Below are 19,334 nucleotides of genomic sequence, written 5' to 3'. Positions count from 1 at the left end.
AGCCAATAGTAAACATAAGTGGGAGGAGCTTGTTGCATTGAGGGAGGGACGTGGTTTCTATGGAGACCAAACGGTAATGTTTATGTTGTTCTGCTGCCTCTGACCTAGTTTTTCCTCCGTTCAGTTATGCCTTAGTTTTTCTACCCTTTAAATTAGTTATGGTTCGTTTTTTTAACTGTTGCCCATACTTTTCATGTTATTTAGATTCCAGTCAACGTTTTGTAGCAATGTTCTTGATGAAATATAGCAAAATAACTTCAAATTTGGTTACAAAAACACTTCATTACTTCAAACATTCATTATATTATATTTAATATTATTATATATATTAAACACAACCTGGAGATGCACATTTTTATTTTGATGTTAAAAGCACTCTGCACAACTCATTCATTAACAGCTTCCTCATTTTCATGTTTGTAAACATTTCGACTCATTTTGTCACTCCTTGGACATTCTAGTTGCTTACAGTAGTTGTGCAGTTTATCTCTCTCCGGCTTCAAGTATGTACTGCTTAGCAGTTCAAAACTTACCAAAAACAGCAGCAAGCATTTAAGTCTTTAACCAGTGTTTATCAACTTTATCACTGGAAAAGCATTTAAACAAACTAAGTTTCTTATATAATGTTCATTTAAAATGGAGAAATAAGAAATTATTGAACAGATTAGACATGACACGAATTGTAGGGATTACAGAGGGAACATACACAAACAGTCTAACAACGATGGATGGAGCAACTTTTTGGAGAACATTTAAACATCATAACAGCCCACTTTGCTGTTGATGGCTTTTTAATCCAACACATTTTTACTAATGCACACATCTTACACAGTTCAACTCCACATGCTCTGCCATACATCACAGTTCTTTGCCATTACATTCTCAGTGCGATATGCAGTGTGTTTTCCTTACTTTTTTTTTAATAGACAGTAAGCAGGGCCTGTCATTCGCCCCTTTTCAGAATGAATATCCAGAGGTCAAGGGTCAAGACCAGGTTCACTTTGGCACATATGGGTGATGGACAGCTGTATGCAAAACCCCATGGATGAGGGAGTCCAGGAGCTTCTGTGCTTCACAGGCAGGTGTCTCTCCACAGAGATTTTAATGCAAGGTTGAGCTCAGGTTTAGGTCGAACAGAAGCATGCATAACACTTTAGCATTTCTACTGTAATGGTAACAATGGCTCTCTGCAGAAGAAGTTGACATAGACACACAATGGTGGGAAGAATCACACACTGTGGACACCCGCCGACACAATAGGGCTGGCACGGGATCCTGAGTCTCAAGGCTTACAGGTTCACAGAAAGGCCTAGTGATGGTAGTCCTTCTTACTGTGGGGACGGTTACCCAGGACTTTGTCGATGTCCGAGGCCACTTGAGTGGTGATCTTTGGAAGAACCTGTCAGTGAGAATGTGATATAACTATTAAAAATGCAGGCAACAGAGTCAAAAGTTCAACGTCATTATTTACTCAAAATGAAAATTCTTTCATCATTCATTATACTGTACTTTTTTTAACAATACTTTTTTTTACAAACTTAAAATTAAAATTATTTTTGTTTTGTTTATCAAACTGTTTAAATTAAAATAAAATTAAAATACACTGTAAAATTAAACAAAACTTAATATAAAGATTCAAATGTTTTTCATAAAAATGTATTATTACTATTGTTAAACAAAAATAAAACAATATAAAAATAATTATTATTTTATTGTGTTTTTTTTAATAATTAAAAGAATTCCAATAAAATAAAATTAATTGAAAACAATGAATACAAACATAAAAGATTTATAATTATTATTACACAAAAATGAAACTATTAGTAACGTAATAATTTACTCAAAATTCTTTCATCATTCACACCCTCATGTGAAAATCAAAAATTCATATATTTTCTTACCACCCCCAAACTTTTGAACGTTAGTGCAGGTCACACTACTTTACACCAACATACGCTCTTTCAGTAAACTATAAACTACCAATCCCAATTACTTTGACTTACTGTGTAAACACGCCCAATCATTTTCACTCCTTTCTTTAACTTGTTTAAGCTGTAAATGGTAAATAAAGCATTGGAGAGAAACCTGTGAGAGATGATTTTTTTTTATTTTTTTATTTTAAGTAAATGAGAGTAAAAGATTATGGATTCCTTTTATTTTTATGTCAACTTCATTAAAAGTGGTCAAGCTGGTTTTTAGAATACTAGAAATAGTTTGATTAAAGGACCTTTCACACTGAGCGAAACGCGATAAAGCGAAGCGAATCGGCGATGAACAGTACTTTCACACCAAGCGCGAAACGATTGATTGCCTTCGACAAATTAACTCCTGAACGATAGGTGGCGCTGACCGAAAATGCATTTAACACTTGCACACTAGGCTTTAACACATTTGAACCTTTGGCTTTAAAGGGACAGTTCACCCAAAAATGAAAAGTCTGTCATCATTTACTCACCCTCAAGTTGTTCTTTCTTCTGCTGAACACAAAAGAAGCTATTTTGAAGAACGTCGGTAAACAAAAAGTTGATGGGCGGCATTGACTTCCATAGTATTTTTTTTCCCATACTATGGAAGTCAACAGAGCCCATCAATGGTTTGGTTTCCCATATTCTTCAAAATATCTTCTTTAGTGTTGTGAACTATCCCTTTAACCTCGTCCGCTGCACAACATACAACAGTAAATTAAGATAAATAAAGTTTGGTACTACACCAGAAACACAAACAATCTATAATGCTTACGACTTTAATAAGATATTAAACTCACCATCGATTCCTTGCCACAGAACTTCTTTTTGTCTGTTTTTGTAGTCGCTGTGACATTTATCAAAAAGTTCTCTGTTCTCAGACATGAATGATTACGACCCTGTCCCAAATGGAAGCCTAAGCCCTTGCGATCTTCCTCCGAGTCCACACTTCCACAAGTCTACAAGACCGCAAGTGCACATGAAGTGTGACATTTGAGACAGGACCAACATCCATTCTCTTCTCTCCTCCGGTATACTTCTCTTTGGTTTTTACACTGGTTTTCAAAACTGCTTTCTGTGCTATGGTGCCACTAATCTCGCCTTTTTGTGTGGCTCCAAGCACGTGATCTTAAACTAAAATCTAATCGGTTGGCCCATTTCATAGCGGGGCGACGGGGAGAAAAATTGACACACTGAACGAAGAAAGAAAGCCCCACAGGGATCTACTGTTTCGATTCAAGAGCGTCATTGCATCGCTTAATCACGCTCAGTGTGAAAGACCCTTAAGGTAGTCTCAATCTGTGGTTCTCACCCTTTTTGACTTCATTGCCCATTGTCCACATCAAAAACTTGTCTAGTTGTTTCTGATTTACTGATTAAGAATTTAAAAAAGAAATATGTATTAGGTCACTATTTCTACCTAATTAAATTTTAAGATTAAGATTTTTTTTTTAAAATACATGACCTTTTCAGGTCTGAGGGGGTGAATTAAAATTTTCATATCTTGATTTTTAATTGTTTAATGATTAATTAATTAATACTTGTTTTGTTTTCATTTTAAATCATTTTAAATCATATTGAGGCCCCCTTGGAAGTTTGCTGAGGCCCCCTGATTGAAAACCACTGGTCTAAATAGTTGTCCAACAATTTCGCCAAGCTAGAAACCACGTAAAACCATCTTTTGTCTGAGGCTTTAGTTGGATCTTCCATCAGTGTGTGAAAGTTTGCCATAGCAAATAAAAGTAGCATCAAGCAATATCCTGTTTTTGATGTTTTAAATGTAAATGAACCATGTGAGATTCAGAAGTAAGGTGTTAAAGGAACACTTCGACTTTTTGGGACTTTAGCTTATTCAACGTTTCCCCCAGAGTTAGATAAGTCCATACATACCTTTTTCATCTCCGTACGTGTTGTAAGTCTGTCTGACGCACTCACCGCTAGCTTAGCTTAGCACAAAGACTGGATGTAAATGGCTACAGCTAGCACACTAATCCCAATAAGTGACAAAATAACGCCAACATTTTCCTATTTACATGTTGTGATTTGTATAGTCACAGAGTGTACAAATAACAAAGTAATATGAGACACAGCCACTTTTTAAACGTTTAAATACTGGGAACTATTTTCTCAAAGGCGAAGCACTGCTACTTGGGTGGAGTGATAACCGCAGGACTTGAGACGCGCTCTCTTCTCCTCACCACGGCGCTTCTCGGGTGCTGCGGTTGTCACTCCGCCCAAGTAGCAGTGCTTCGTGGCATTGACTATACAAATCACAACATGTAAATAGGAAAATGTTGGCGTTATTTTGTCACGTATTGGGATTAGAGTGCTAGCTGTAGCCATTTACAGTAGTCTTTGTGCTAAGCTAGGCTAGCGGTGGGTGCGTCAAACAGACTTACAGCACGCACGGAGATGAAAAAGGTATGTATGGACTTATCTAACTCTGGGGGATACAGTGAATAAGCTAAAGTCCCAAAAAGTCGAAGTATTCCTTTAAGAGATAAGAGCAGAGAGATGTAAGGCCACCGGAGCTTATGATTTCACAGTGTGACAGTGTATTTGAGATGTTTTGATAAATCATAAATCTCTTGCCTGTATCGCCCCCAGGTTTTCAGTGAGCTGTGCAGGGTTGGAGGTCCCCAGGAGAACCGAACTCACTCCTTCATTACGGAGGCACCAGGCTATAGAGGAACACGGAGAATAGATGTATGAGGGATCTGTGGTTTGGTCATACAGTATATGTATGAAAGTTTCAAGCCAGTGAATAGTTGGAATCTCAATTGAGCTGGTGGGATTTTGATCGGGTGCTGCAGCCAAAGGTTTGTCATACAGGACTTTTTAACAGTACTTTTTTAACAAACTTTTTTTTTTTTTTTTTTTTTTTTTTTTTTACTATTTAAATTAAAACATTAATAAAAATACACAATAAAATTAAATTTAAAACAATTAATACAAACAATATATTTTTTTAGAAAATATTTATTAGTATTACTCAATAAAAAATAGAACAAAATGAAAATAATGACTTTTTTTAACATTTCATCACCATTTTTTGGCCTGTTTTGAATTTTAAACCAATTAAAGAATTAGAATTAAGAATTTTACCATCCAAAGCTATACACTTCTATTAAAACTGTAAGAAAGGCTTCCAAATGGACCAAAGCATGCCAAGATCGGGGTTTTTTTAGGTATGTAATTTTAGTAGTATACGGCCATGTACTGTAAAGTGTCATGAGTGCCAACCACATTTGAATACGGGATTGAATCCCCTAAATTGTTCTTCCGTGTGTGAGTGGGTACGGAACATGTCTCACACCTGAAATTGCGATGATTGACAGTTCTGGCGTCTCGAGTGTTTGGTATCCGCCATTTTTGACAAAAGTAATATTACAGAGGCCAAAGACTCATTATGTTCTGCAATTTTAACTAAACCACCATATAGAGATGCATATAGGCCATATCCACTTAAGCGTTTTTTGGTTTGGTTCATAAAGCGATCAAGTTTATGGGGATTAAATAAATTGAGTTCCATTTAATTTGTTCAAAAACGGGTAAATACGTATAAGCCACAACAACAACAACAAAAAAGTATTCAGAAACAACCCAAAGACTTGGTGATTTTAAAGCCATGTGGGTTATGTGCATAAAAGAAAATTCAGCTTTTTACTCATGTCTGTACTGCGTGTGACAGAACAGTCTGAGTCACTCTGGCATTGATAATATGTGGCACATTGTGACAGTTGAAGTGAAAATGAGTGAAGTTCTTTTGACCTACCGATGGCAAGTTGTGTCAGGGTACAGCTGAGCCTCTCAGCAATGTGGGTCAATTCCTTAAGCTTCGCCTGCTGCTTTCTGCCATCCTCACTCAGAATCTTCTCCTTCAGCCACTGATACGGCTGCACGGAGAGAGAGAAAGTGAGACAACCACAGCAAACCTGCCCTGACAAACCTGCCACCCTCATCGCTGGATAGCCTACTAACTGAAGGTGTAACTTATTAACTATAGACCTCATGTAGCCCCGCCCCTTTTCAGCGCTGTGCTTTTTGATTTCTGTCTTCTAGTTTGTATTTCCACAGCATGAAGGTAAGATCTTACGGATTTATTAATGAACCGCTCGTTTTAAAATCTTCCCGGTCTACTGACATTTGTTATGACATCCACTTCAAACATTACAATGCTCATGATAACTTTCGTTAACTCTACAAAAAGTCAATCCACTTCATCAGCAACAGTGATGCCATAGAAATATACAGAGCTACTGCAAAAACGGAAGTTCAAAGACAAAATTCTAAAGATGGCTGCACACTTGTTTCTCTGCCGCATAAGGTCTATATGAGCTCCTAAATCACTTCATCCAGTGACAGACTGTCCTGTTCAACTCTTGTTTTGTTCTTCAGTTGTTTTGGAATATATCTGTTTTACACAGAAATCTGGCACTGATTCAGTTGGATATGGATCAGTTTACTCAACAGATATCCATCCTTATGTCTTGAGGAAATGATGTCTGCCATGACACAAGATTAAAGTACCTTCAAAGAGGCTCTGGAAGATTCTGGGATGCCATTTTCATATTTTCCTGTGATGATGCCACAGGCCAGGGGAGACCAGGACACTACTCCAACACCTGCGGTACAAGACATATTTGAATAAAATTAAGGCCATTTTAATGATGGGTGTTTATGTGTGCGTATTTATGTACAATATGTGTTTGTTTTTACCAATCTTATGGTAAAGCTCTGGCAGTTGCATCTCCACTTTATCCCTCTGAAATAAATGATACTCGGCCTGTTCACACACAGGTGGAATCAGATTAAACTGCCTCGCTACAGAATACGCCTCCTACATGGAGAGAAAGACATGACAAAAAATAAAAGACAATGATATTATTACTGTTAAAAGGGACATATTATGCCCTATTAAAAGGAACCTTTTAAGTCCCAATTTTGATTTTGGGTATACTAGAATAGGTTTTCATGCTTGAATGTTCAAAAAACAATTTTTTTTTTCTTTTTTTTTTTTTTTACATATTTTACATTGTTGCAGCACTTCTCCTCTCAGTCTGTCAGTAATGCTTTTAGTTCCGGTCTCTATGAAGGCCCCCCTTCCGAAAAGCGCAATGTGCGAGTGTGTTCAGCGAAATGAGTGTGTTCAGCGAAATGTCACGTCCCTTACCATAACCACGTTTCAACACACTTCAAATGCAACTCAACCAGGCCTCGCCAACTCACCCCCTTTTTTGAAAATGCCTTTAGCGGGAATTATTTAAATGAGGAATTTTGTGAAGTGTAGCTACGTTCCCGGAAAAAACTGAAGACTACATTTGAGGCATTTCACAGAGAGTATAGAAACAGTGCTTACTGTTACCTCCGTGAAGATGGCACCCCATAAAACAAAACAAAAAGAATCCCAAAACTATGCTATTTGTTTGTGCTGATTTGTTCTTCAAAAACGAAGATATGGTGTTTGAGATATTGAACATTACTTTTTTTATTGTGGGACGTCACTCTTATTAAATATTCCAAAAAAGTCCCCCACTTAATACACCCAAACAGTGCCCACACTGTCATAGAAAATCAAAAAATAAACAGAGCAACAAAACAACCAAACATTCTTGATGACAGACTTAATATTTATAAAATATGACAATATAAAATAATTTCATAATCAGGATTGACTTAAAGCTGCAGTCCGTAACTTTTTTATGAGTGAGTACATCATGAAACAAACTGTGTTTTTGTCTTATCAATCACTACTGTACACCTATAATCAGTGTTGGGGAAAGTTACTTTTAAAAGTAATGCATTACAATATTACGTTACTCCCCCAAAAAAAGTAACTAATTGCGTTACTTAGTAACTTTTTATGAAAAGTAATGCATTAGATTACTTTTGCGTTACTTTTTCTCATCTGGGCTTGCTTGTTTTTTTTTTTATAACAGCAAAAAAAATGCTATTTTTGCCAAATGTTAAGGCCCTTTCACATCAAAAGTGAAATGAATAAGCCTCAGGCTGAAGGAAATGCATATTTACTACTGTACAGAGGGCGCCGCTCAAACAAACCTTTCAGCTGCTGCTGTTCTGGATTAAAAAAACAATAGGATACAGGAGAAGGAAGTTCAACACTCTTATTTCTAAATCTAATCTAAAGTCATTTTTGCTTATTATGGCTGAATTAGATCAAGGTCAGCAGCAGAAGGTCGGCACCACGGTGGAGTATCCCAGTACCTGTGTGACTCTTCATAACATAAACCGAGAGAAGTAGCTCCGGCTACAATGTTCTTCCGCAAGTCGCATGCAGTTCTGTTTATTACCGCTGTAGAGCGCCAAAAGTAACGGACTGCAGCTTTATATATCAAAAGGAAAGAGTGCACAGAAGTTTGTCCTCTCCACTCACCATGATCTCCATAGCTGACCAGCGTGATGTGCCCCAGTACATGGACATACCGTGGTTAATGACATGCGTCATGGCTCTCACTATCTCTGAAACACACATGTATAGACAAAAATATCAGCCAAGCTTTTGAAATAGTTTGCTCTAGATCCAGAGAAATCATTTGTGTCTGCTCACCGTTAGATGGCGCTATCTACATCCTCTCCTTGTGCAGAGTAACTGGGTTTATTTTTTCATAAAGTAATTTAAAACTATGGGAATTCCCAGGATGCATAATTGCCCTTATAATTTAATAATTGATTGCAGGTCCAGTTGTACATGTGTATTTGAATTCTTTTTTGTAAAAGGATACTTTGAATTGTTACACAAATGCCCAGAACATGACAAAGGATATAATGGTAGTACATACATAGGAACTAAAAAGGACAACACAAGTTTTTTATTAAAATTATTCTGCAGCATAATAGATAAAATCTATCATGTTTATATTAAGGGGACTGTTATGGCAGAATTATTCCCATCTCTTCCAAACCAATGAAATGCTGCTATTGCTGATTTGCTGATTGAAGCGAGCAGGTGAGGAGAATGGACGGGGAGAAACGGATGGACTTTGACCCCAAAGGTCAAAGTACAGGCCGGTTTTAGAGCGAGTAAGAGAGCATGCCCAAACCCTAAAGTTCAGGTTATTATTATGATTTCCTGACTAGAGAGAACTGAGCTTTAGTCTATCTATGGGCAGAAGAACAGACCTTGAGATAGGGTATAAAAAACTGCGCTCCCCCTCCACGCTCTGTTCACTTTTGTGTCGCAGACTGTACATTGACTACCTCTGTGGAACAACTGAACCTTTCTTGCAAGAAATAAATCATTTTTAATTATCAGACTGTCTCTTACGCTTTGATGATTGTTTAATAGAAATTTGCTATTACAGGGACCCTGAATTGCAAAATACAATTTATTCTACTCTTAATAAATCAGATAATATTAAAGGGATAGTTCACCTAAAAATGGAAATTCTGTCATCATTTACTCCCCCTCAAGTTGTTCCAAACCTGAATGAATTTCTTTCTTATGCTTATAAAATTATGACAGAATTTAAATTTTTGGGTGAACTATCCCTTTAAATTGGCTTATTTAGCCATGGGAGGCTTATTTTGGGATGTGTTGTCAGAACAGTTTGCTTGTTTTTCCTGTGAGATCTGGCAAAACTGACAGAGTTCCACAAAGGATAAACGCTAATAATGCAGTAGAGCTGAAGCCATTTCACAGACTGATTTAACAGGATTAAACACGAGAAGCATTTCAGCAGTAAACTGACACAACGGCTCTATATCTCACTAAGCAAGTTGTATTGTACAAAGTACCATAACTTTAAACTTCTCTGTATCATATATTCAAACATAGCAGCACAACTGTATTCATTCCAAAGGGTTCGAGACATCCTAATGAAAGAAAAATATTTTTCTATCATTTACACATTCTTTGTTGTAAGATAATTCATTCTTAATACATTCATTCATTTATTAAATCATACATTATATCAGAAACTTTCACAGCTGATGCTGTACAGTCCTAAAGTATAGCATAGCATCCCTAAAATTCAGAAAAGTCCAGTGCAAATTGCTTTCAGCGCTACTTTCTTTGCTGTGTATGCATTATTGTCTGATTTATTCCACTGGACTGGGTCCTAAAATATGCAAATAGACCACCATCAGAGAATCACAAATGGGCATCAATGCCTTGTTAATTCAACTTCACCCTAAAGAAAATGCTCACATCTCAAAGTACTTTTATATCCATTTCACTCGATGAGTTATAATAAGGATAATGGTCCGCATGATGGTCTTTAAGAGGAGATGGGGCATATTGAACTTTTAACACACTAAGGAAGGCTCAGTGTCAGGACATTTGTGTTTTTATCGTCTGGAGTTTAATAAAGAGGAATTTAACTATCCATCTGTGTGCAGAGCATCATTCCTTTTTTATAGCTTACACTCAAAAAAACCTAAATGGGCCAAGCCATAAATGGCAAAATATTTAGTGGTCTTATAATGGTCTTTATCTATTTTAATCACAAATCACTGTAGATAAAGTATCGCACGGAATAGCCTTGCCCTTTGTCTCCTTTAAATGTTTAAGCCATGGGTAAACTTGCAGACAGCTTTTTACAGAAAGAAGAGTCAGTGTTGTTCCAATGTTGATGTCTCCCAGTTCGTATAATTTAACGTGAGAGCAAAAAATTCACTATACGGTTCAAATCTGGACTCTGCAGGTCAAAACATGAGCCTGATGGACTTGTTCTCAAGCCACTTCTTGGCTGTCTTGGCAGGAGCATTGTTTTGTTGAAAAATAACATCTGATCATTCCTCTTTAGATAAGAACTTTTCATTTGTGGGAAGCAAGCCATTTTGTAATATTCTCCTGTATCCAAAGCATTAAATGACTTTCACGGAGAAGCAGCTCACCAATACCAGCAGCTAAAATGACTCCCCACACAACGACACTCTTCGTCAATGCTTCACTGTGGTAGAGATGCATTTATTGTAATATTTCTCAACAGATTTTCGAAGACACCGCTCTAGAGTATCACCATGCAACTCGTGTTTCATTGTGATTCATCACTCCTCGCAACTCTGCTGAACCCCTCTGAATCAAACTTCCCATATTCTGCCAAAAATTCATTCTGGTTTTTTTAATGTTTTTCTGAGGCTTCCTGTGTGCAGCCTGAGATCATTAGTTTTTGATGTTCATATATAACATAAGATTTTTGTAGGCCTACGTTTTGATAAATGCTGAAAGGCACAATATGCACAATTTGGAAGCGTAAAATTTGTTACAAATCCTTTTCATTTATATTATAAATAAATTGGAATACATTTACTATTGATTGAATGATGACATAATCTTATTAATTTATTTTTAAGTTAATTATGTTAAAGTTTTAAAATTATGTAAATTTTTCCAAATGAGTTGAATTCCACACAAGAAATCACACAGGATAATGAAAATGTTAATCATATCAAATGAATGTGAAATAGGTAAATGGGCTAAATAAATGTGATGGTTTTTAATTAATCTTCAATATTCTAAATATAACAAAAATATGTAGACACATCAAGTTGTTCATACATAAAATGCTTAAGTTTCACTACTTTGATAATGTACATTTCAGTGTCTATGCAAACATATGAAAATGTACGGTGCTTTTCAAAAGTTTGGGGTCAGGTAAGAAATGAATGGGGTCACTGCGGAAATTAATACTATAGATTTTTATAACGTTACAAAAAAATTATATTTCAAATTAATGCTGTTCTTAAAACTTTCAATCAAAGAATCCTGAAACATGTGCCACGGTTTCCTCAAAAATATTAAGCAGCACAACTGTTTTCAACATTGATAATAATCAAGAATGTTTTTTGAGCATCAAATCAGTAATGATTTTATGTAATGATGCTGAAAATTCAGCTTCGACGTCACAGGAATAAATTACATTTTAAAATATATTAAAATAGAAAATAGTTATTTAAATTGTGATAATATTTCACATTATTAAGTTTTACTGTATTTTACATTATTTGATCAAAAAAATGCAGTTCAACTTTAACATGAACAGTAGGCTAGTGTATGGGCGCTACAACCACACTTTATGGGCAAATACCAATACCTACCATTTTTAATGAGATCATGTAATGATAAATAAAAATGAAAAATCATGTATAATACCCACAGTCTTTGTTTCGTCACATAGGCCTACTTTCACACAATATCAGTGTGTACATTTGACAGAGCGAAAAAAGAAGCGTGAAGTCCGCACACTGAAAATAGCTGCTCCAAATTCATTTATTAATAGCACAACGTTTCGACCCTCAGGTCTTCATCAGGCATCAGTATTTTTGATTACATTTGACAGAGCGTCACTCTGCAGCTAACAGGAACACCATCTGCCCTGAAATCCTCAAGGCACTATCCTGTTCTACGCCATTACCAGCGGAGCCCTTTTACCGCTGTTACTCTTCAGCGGTGCTTTATAGCTTTTGGACAAGAACAGCGAGTACAAGATTTACTCAAAAACCTCCGTCATTGAGTTAATAAAGCTGCTTTATTGCTTCATCTTTCAGATTTTCATATGCAAAGAGCTGCTTTTCTCTGTCTCATCAGTGTTTTGACTCAAGGCGCTTCGCTGTGGCCATTACTCTGCGTCCACTGAGTCTGCGTTTCATCTTCACATGCCACCAGTGAATGATGTCTGTGGGGAGCTCTTTGTCTGACAGTGGTGTTGCAGGGATGCCCTAGTCTCATCAAATGCCACGCCTGAGGACCAACATTTTGTTCACTGACTGTCTGAAGTTCTGCAGAAAAATTGGAACACACTTGCTAAATCTGGCAGGCTCTAATCTGATTGGCTGGCATTAATCAGTCCACCTAGTTTATGTAAGATATAGGAGATTGGTGCCGCTAACAGCTTGCACCGTCTTTTTGCTGCTGGTAGAGAAATCCATTTTCTTTATTTTACTTTTTAACAGTTTGTGTGTCTTCTGGTGCTATGCAACATTTAAGTGATTCTTCTTCTCAGTGGTCAAAGACAATAGGCCGATCAGCTGAATAGTGGGTTGCGCCACCTAGTGTGCAGGCGTGAATTAGCCAAAGTTTCGCGTTTGGTGTGAAAGTACTGTTAGCTTCGCTTTATCGACACTGGTCGCTCAACGCTTTTCTTGTCTAAGTGGGCAGGTCATAGTCCAATGTGGACCAATCCTGTAAGACCAGGGCAGCTAAATGCATGTGTGAGAAACATAAGAACTTATGTTCTGGAAAATAAGGCAAGAGAAGGTGAAAAAAGATTAAAAAAAACACAAAAAAACAGGAGAAGCCAAATTTACCTCAGTAGCCTACATGATGAAAATGAAAGCCCACACCCACTCGCTCATTACGAACTCCGTACAAGTGAAAAGAAATGTCTGTGGGTGAGAATGGAGGAGAAAAAGCGAAGTGAACGTCAGCTAAGCACAACAATACATCTGCTCAAGAAAAGAGAGAGCAAGACAAAAACAAGGAAACCAGAGGCACATGCCAGTGAGAACAAAAATGAATGGTTCTTCAGCAAACATAGCTTCTTCTAACAGAGACTGTGAACTCTAGCTGAATTCTGCTGGATCTCTCAGAACATCCCAACATTAGAGCCCTGAAGTATTAATCTAATGTAATGTGAATGTCTGGGGTTTGTGCAGTGCGTAGGCTGAAGTGTGCATGTGCAGATGCGTCATGCACAAGTGTCCCCTCCGATTTTCGAGACAAGTGGATTTTGATTGCAATTTCACAATAAATCACGCTGTTGAATGCTTGTTGTAGGGAAAGGAAAATGTAGGGGGAAAAAAGCAAAAATCATCCTTTTACATTCAATAAATTTAGTCAGTTCAAATGTAACAAAAATACATGCTCATCACAGCCTTTCAAGCTCAGTCACACTTTTGCTTGGTTTATTAAAAAACTAACAAAAAAAAAAAACCCTGTATTAGTTCAGGTTTAAAACACATACACCACCATTCAAAAGTTTATTGTTCATACGATTTTTAAATAGTTTTTACAATCTGAAATATGGGTTACACTTTACAATAAGGTCTTATTTGTTAACATTAGTTAATGTAACTAACATGACCTAACAATGATTTATTAATCTTTGTTCATGTTAGCTCACAGTGCATTAACTAATGTTAACAAATACAACTTTTGATTTTAATAATGTATTAGTAAATGTTGAAATTATTATAAGACTGGAAAAAACTGGAAGAGAGGGCAACTCTCTACGAAAACAAAGGAAATTACCATCTGAACTATCTTGCTATATTAACATCCCCATTCGAGACACAATCACACTTGAGTTGATCACCTCCCAATTTACAATTCTCTCCCTTCCCCATCTCGTCACTCTCTCATGCTGAGATCCCCTGAAATTCACCCAAAAATCTATATGGGTGTGTGTGTGTGTGACAGAGAGACAGTGGCAGTGCTGTATGATTTTGATTTATGGCTTTTATATCTCATGGACGACTCAAGCACAAACAGGTCATTTGAGGTTTGTGGAAACATCCAATTGGTGCTTAGTCTACAATATCAGATGAACACTAATAAACACAGATGTGTGTTTGGTGTTTATAAAAAAATTCAACAAATATTACAGACCGTGAGTGCATTATAGAGTCATGCTGTTCATTAAGTTTAAAGAGATCTTTAAATGCACAGAGAGGACTGTGTGTGTTTGCATGTGTGGTATCCAATAGTGCTTCAATAAGTTATGCTCTATCAAACAGCATCCATTACATACTGTTAATTATTACAGAAAATAATTGTTTCCCCTAGTTTGTAAAAAGCAAACAAAAATCCCATTAGACTAATGCACTGAAAACTAAAGTCTGAGCACCATAATTAACATTAAAATTAAATCTTGATGACCTCATCTGTATGTATGTATGTACACTACACTCACCAGGATTATTAGGAACACCTGTTCAATTTCTCATTAATGCAATTATCTAATCAACCAATCACATGACAGTTGCTACAATGCATTTAGGGGTGTGGTCCTGGTCAAGACAATCTCCTGAACTCCAAACTGAATGTCAGAATGGAAAAGAAAGGTGATTTAAGCAATTTTGAGCGTGGTATGGTTGTTGGTGCCAGACGGGCCAGTCTGAGTATTTCACAATCTGCTCAGTTACTGGGATTTTCACTCACAACCATTTCTAGGGTTTACAAAGAATGGTGTGAAAAGGGAAAAACATCCAGTATGCGGCAGTCCTGTGGGCGAAAATGCCTTGTTGATGCTAGAGGTCAGAGGAGAATGGGCCGACTGATTCAAGCTGATAGAAGAGCAACTTTGCTGAAATAACCACTCGTTACAACCGAGGTATGCAGCAAAGCATTTGTGAAGCCACAACACGCACAACCTTGAGGCGGATGGGCTACAACAGCAGAAGACCCCACCGGGTACCACTCATCTACAAATAGGAAAAAGAGGCTACCATTTTTTAAGAGCTCACCAAAATTGGACAGTTGAAGACTGGAAAAATGTTGCCTGGTCTGATGAGTCTCGATTTCTGTTGAGACATTCAGATGGTAGAGTCAGAATTTGGCGTAAACAGAATGAGAACATGGATCCATCATGCCTTGTTACCACTGTGCAGGCTGGTGGTGGTGGTGTAATGGTGTGGGGGATGTTTTCTTGGTACACTTTAGGCCCCTTAGTGCCAATTGGGCATCGTTTAAATGCCACGGCCTACCATTGTTTCGAGCATTGTTTCTGACCATGTCCATCCCTAAATGGCCACCATGTACCCATCCTCTGATGGCTACTTCCAGCAGGATAATGCACCATGTCACAAAGCTCGAATTATTTCAAATTGGTTTCTTGAATATGACAATGAGTTCACTTTACTAAAATGGCCCCCACAGTCACCAGATCTCAACCCAATAGAGCATCTTTGGGATGTGGTGGAACAGGAGCTTCGTGCCTTGGATGTGCATCCCACAAATCTCCATCAACTGCAAGATGCTATCCTATCAATATGGGCCAACATTTCTAAAAAATGCGTTCAGCACCTTGTTGAATCAATGCCACGTAGAATTAAGGCAGTTCTGAAGGCGAAAGGGGGTCAAACACAGTATTAGTATGGTCAGTGGCGGTTCTAGAGGGAGGCCAGGGGGGGCCAGTGCCCCTGTGACAAAAAGCTTGGCCCCCCTTGTGGCCCCCCTAAATGTGGAGTTTGAAATAATTTTTACAAAACTGTTTTTTTGCTATCGTATGCGTATTATTTTTTATTTTTCTATCTTTGTGGATTTGCATTTTCACGTGACAATTCGCATCACATTCGCGGGAATCGCGGCAGAATAACGCCTGTCTCCTGCACGCGAGAGAGGAGAGAAGAAGAAAGTTGGTAAATGTCAGTTCAGTTGTAAGTTCATTCATTATGTGCGTATGGGGTGTGCGATGTGTATTGTCTATTATGATATTGTAATCATTGTTTTAACTATGTACGAGGCACTGTGAGCTGACATAGCATTTGTCTATCGTCCTTTCACTGCTGTGTGCAGTTCATGCTATAGCCCATGTCCCCAAATTATTTTTGTCTTATATTTATATCATATTATGTTCTTATATTAGAATATCGCATCAGCAAGAGTGCCGTTTTCCCGTGCACAATTGCAACTGTGATATTTATGTTATACAACAGTTAAATTAACAATAAGTTAACATTGGGAGTTACTTTTTAGACACAATATTGTCAATATTGTTTGTTTTCCCTTTATTTCGCCGACTAGAATTTCATAATGAAACCGTAGTGAGTCTCAATGCAACACAGCAATGATTTATTGACTGAAATCCGCGTTTTGAACGAATCACTTGCTTCTTTCCCGAATAAATCAGCCGTTTGAACAAATCGTTTGAATGAATGAATCCCTCTTACAGGGACTTGCCGCCGCCTACTGGCGGTTTTAGTTTCATATTTAAAGTATCCTTTAATTAAAACGGTAAAATTAGAAATAATTGCATTTTTAAATATTGATTTAAAAAAAATCTCATAGCTTTATTTATGCAATTGTAAATGGAGTGTAAATATATTAATGCCTCTTCTGTGTCACCTCTGCACTGCAAAGATGGATTTTGATTGAATTAATTAATTTGACTGGTAACAGTGGTACTGTATAATTATTGCATAATTAAGTATTGTTGTATAAATAAGTATAATTACTGTATAATTTGAATGTTAGTGGTGATGCAAAAAGGTGATGCATAACTCTAAATAAGTTTAGAAAAAATGTCCATATATAGGTGAAAATGCCCCTGGCCTGGAAATCAATTTAAGGTGGCAAATATTGCCTCTTAATTAAAAAATGTATTTCTGTCACTGCTGTGAACTGACCACTGCATAGAATATGAAAAATATTAATATCTTCGTGAGTCAGCTGTCAACAACAGGCCTAAACCAGCCATGGCACCAGCACAAAAACACAATCAGTAAAATATTATCTAATTATTAACAAAATGTTGAAAATATTGAAATATATTTTTGTCAATATTGCACACCCCTAATGTACGGTATTAATTTTGATTTCTTTAGGTCTTAAAAAGCCTTAAATTTGACTTTAAAAAGTGTGCAGGAACCCTGTAAACGGTTAGACATATCAAGTCAGTTATTTTCAGTAAATGAATTAATAAGCTTCTTGGTCCCCATTGCTTTTGCTCTATAGTTCTCAAAATGAAGAGAAAGAAGGACATCATGTCTATTACAGTTACTGTGACTAATACTGAATATGTAATGCAAATGTAAAAATATAATGGAAATGCAAATACATTGTTGAATGATTATAAACACGGTATTTTGCCTGTTAATGCCTGCAGCAGTGCAGAAAATGATATGACAACAATAAGGTCTAAATGTAACTGGCCCCTCTAACAGTACAACTGGCCCCAGCTTGGCCCCCCCAGTTGAAATGGGCTAGAACCGCCACTGAGTATGGTGTTCCTAATAATCCTTTAGGTGAGTGTATATATGTATGTATGTGTGTGTGTTTTAACATTCATTGAAGCCCATATACGTACAGAATACCAATATATCTGCTCTAGCATCACATTGATGATCTTTCTCACAAAGCTTAGTAACAACATGTGGCAAACACTTAAACAACTCTCCAGGGAGACCACGGGTAGTAAAATGTGTTCTCAGTTCAGCTCCAAAATGTTCTTTTATTAAAATACCCTATTTTCTTCCCACGAGTATTCAACTGCATGTGCCAAGAACAGACTGCACATCAATTTGGATTAAAAGCATTCCAGTCTTGATGGTAGAATGATGATTAAACGTTTTACTTTGATAGATCTTCCTCTTTTCCTCACCGCAAAGTGCAGCAGTGCCTCTAAAGCTCTGATATAGAGTCCTCTTGAGATTATCCTCACACTGTAGGAAGTCTATGCAGTGCTTTCTGGCTTGTAACCCTGATGTAAAATGTGTTTACGGGTTGATAAGACTCGCTCAAGCAGACAAAAATCCTAAAGCAGTCAAATGGCAGAAATCAGTTGGTTTACTAACAAATTTGTCTACAGAAGTTAGCTAAATCTGACTTAATAAATTAAAATAAAATAATGTTTTTTATTTCTAGAAATGTAAAAAGCCTCACATAAAAGCAATTCAAAGAGATATGTTCTCATTAGATTGCAAGTAAACATGAGTATGTGCATGTATGTGTAATGTGAGAAGAAAAGTTTAGAGTTTGGGGACACAGTAGGCAAAGAGCAGCTTAAAAATACACTATCTACCCCATGGGCAACTCAAAATCCCCCTAGAGAGAGAGAGAGAGAGAGAGAGAGAGAGAGAGAGTCAAAGAGAGAAAGACAGACTTGATGACGGAGAGAGTGTGTAAGAAGCAGACTTCCTAAGCACTGCAGTGCCACAGAAATTGAAAGAGAGTGAGAGATTGGTTAGATTGGGATTATGATAACAGCATGGAAAAAAAAAATGAAAAAAAATAAATAAATAAAAAAATGTATGGAAATAGCAAACATCCTGTTTTATACACACACACTTGGTGCACCTATCATTATGAGGACATTCCATGGGCGTAATGGTTTTTATACTGTACAAACTGTATTTTCTATTTCCTTACTCTAAGCCTACCCATCACAGAAAACTTTCTGTATTTTTACATTTTTAGTAAAATGTTGTTTAGTATGTTATTTTTAAGCTATTTTAATTATGAGGACTCAGGAAATGTCCTCATAAACCACATTTACACTGTAATACCAGTGTAATATGCTATTACATTATTATGTTGTTATACAAATTTGTGTCCTCATAAATCATATAAACAAGCACACACACACACACACACACACACACACACACACACACACACACACAAAGTAAAGGCCGGTTCACACCAAGAACGAAAGAAAATGTAATGCTGCTGAAAATTCAGCTTTGCCATCA

The 19,334-nt window shown here is 36.9% G+C and overlaps 1 protein-coding gene across 2 annotated transcripts in view; it reads right to left on the bottom strand.

Annotated features, from left to right (window-relative positions):
* Positions 1 to 344: 344 nt before the first annotated feature.
* The window catches only part of kcnab1b (potassium voltage-gated channel subfamily A regulatory beta subunit 1b), a 62,555-nt gene continuing 43,565 nt past the window's right edge, over positions 345 to 19,334 (bottom strand). For both annotated transcript variants that reach the window (XM_056260120.1, XM_056260121.1), the window contains exons 9-14: positions 8,359 to 8,444; positions 6,684 to 6,804; positions 6,495 to 6,589; positions 5,740 to 5,860; positions 4,557 to 4,645; positions 345 to 1,399 (exon numbers count right to left, since the gene is read on the bottom strand). In XM_056260120.1, the coding sequence (XP_056116095.1) occupies positions 1,310 to 1,399; positions 4,557 to 4,645; positions 5,740 to 5,860; positions 6,495 to 6,589; positions 6,684 to 6,804; positions 8,359 to 8,444 (602 nt within the window). In that variant the 3' untranslated portion in view covers positions 345 to 1,309. The remainder of the gene's footprint in view (positions 1,400 to 4,556; positions 4,646 to 5,739; positions 5,861 to 6,494; positions 6,590 to 6,683; positions 6,805 to 8,358; positions 8,445 to 19,334) is intronic.

The sequence above is a fragment of the Rhinichthys klamathensis genome, unplaced genomic scaffold (assembly GCF_029890125.1).
Source record: "Rhinichthys klamathensis goyatoka isolate OS25496 unplaced genomic scaffold, OSU_Roscu_1.1 h1tg000008l_1, whole genome shotgun sequence".
NCBI lineage: Eukaryota > Metazoa > Chordata > Actinopteri > Cypriniformes > Leuciscidae > Rhinichthys > Rhinichthys klamathensis.
Note: the sequence above shows the minus strand (reverse complement) of the source record. Positions and strands in the feature narration are given on the sequence as shown.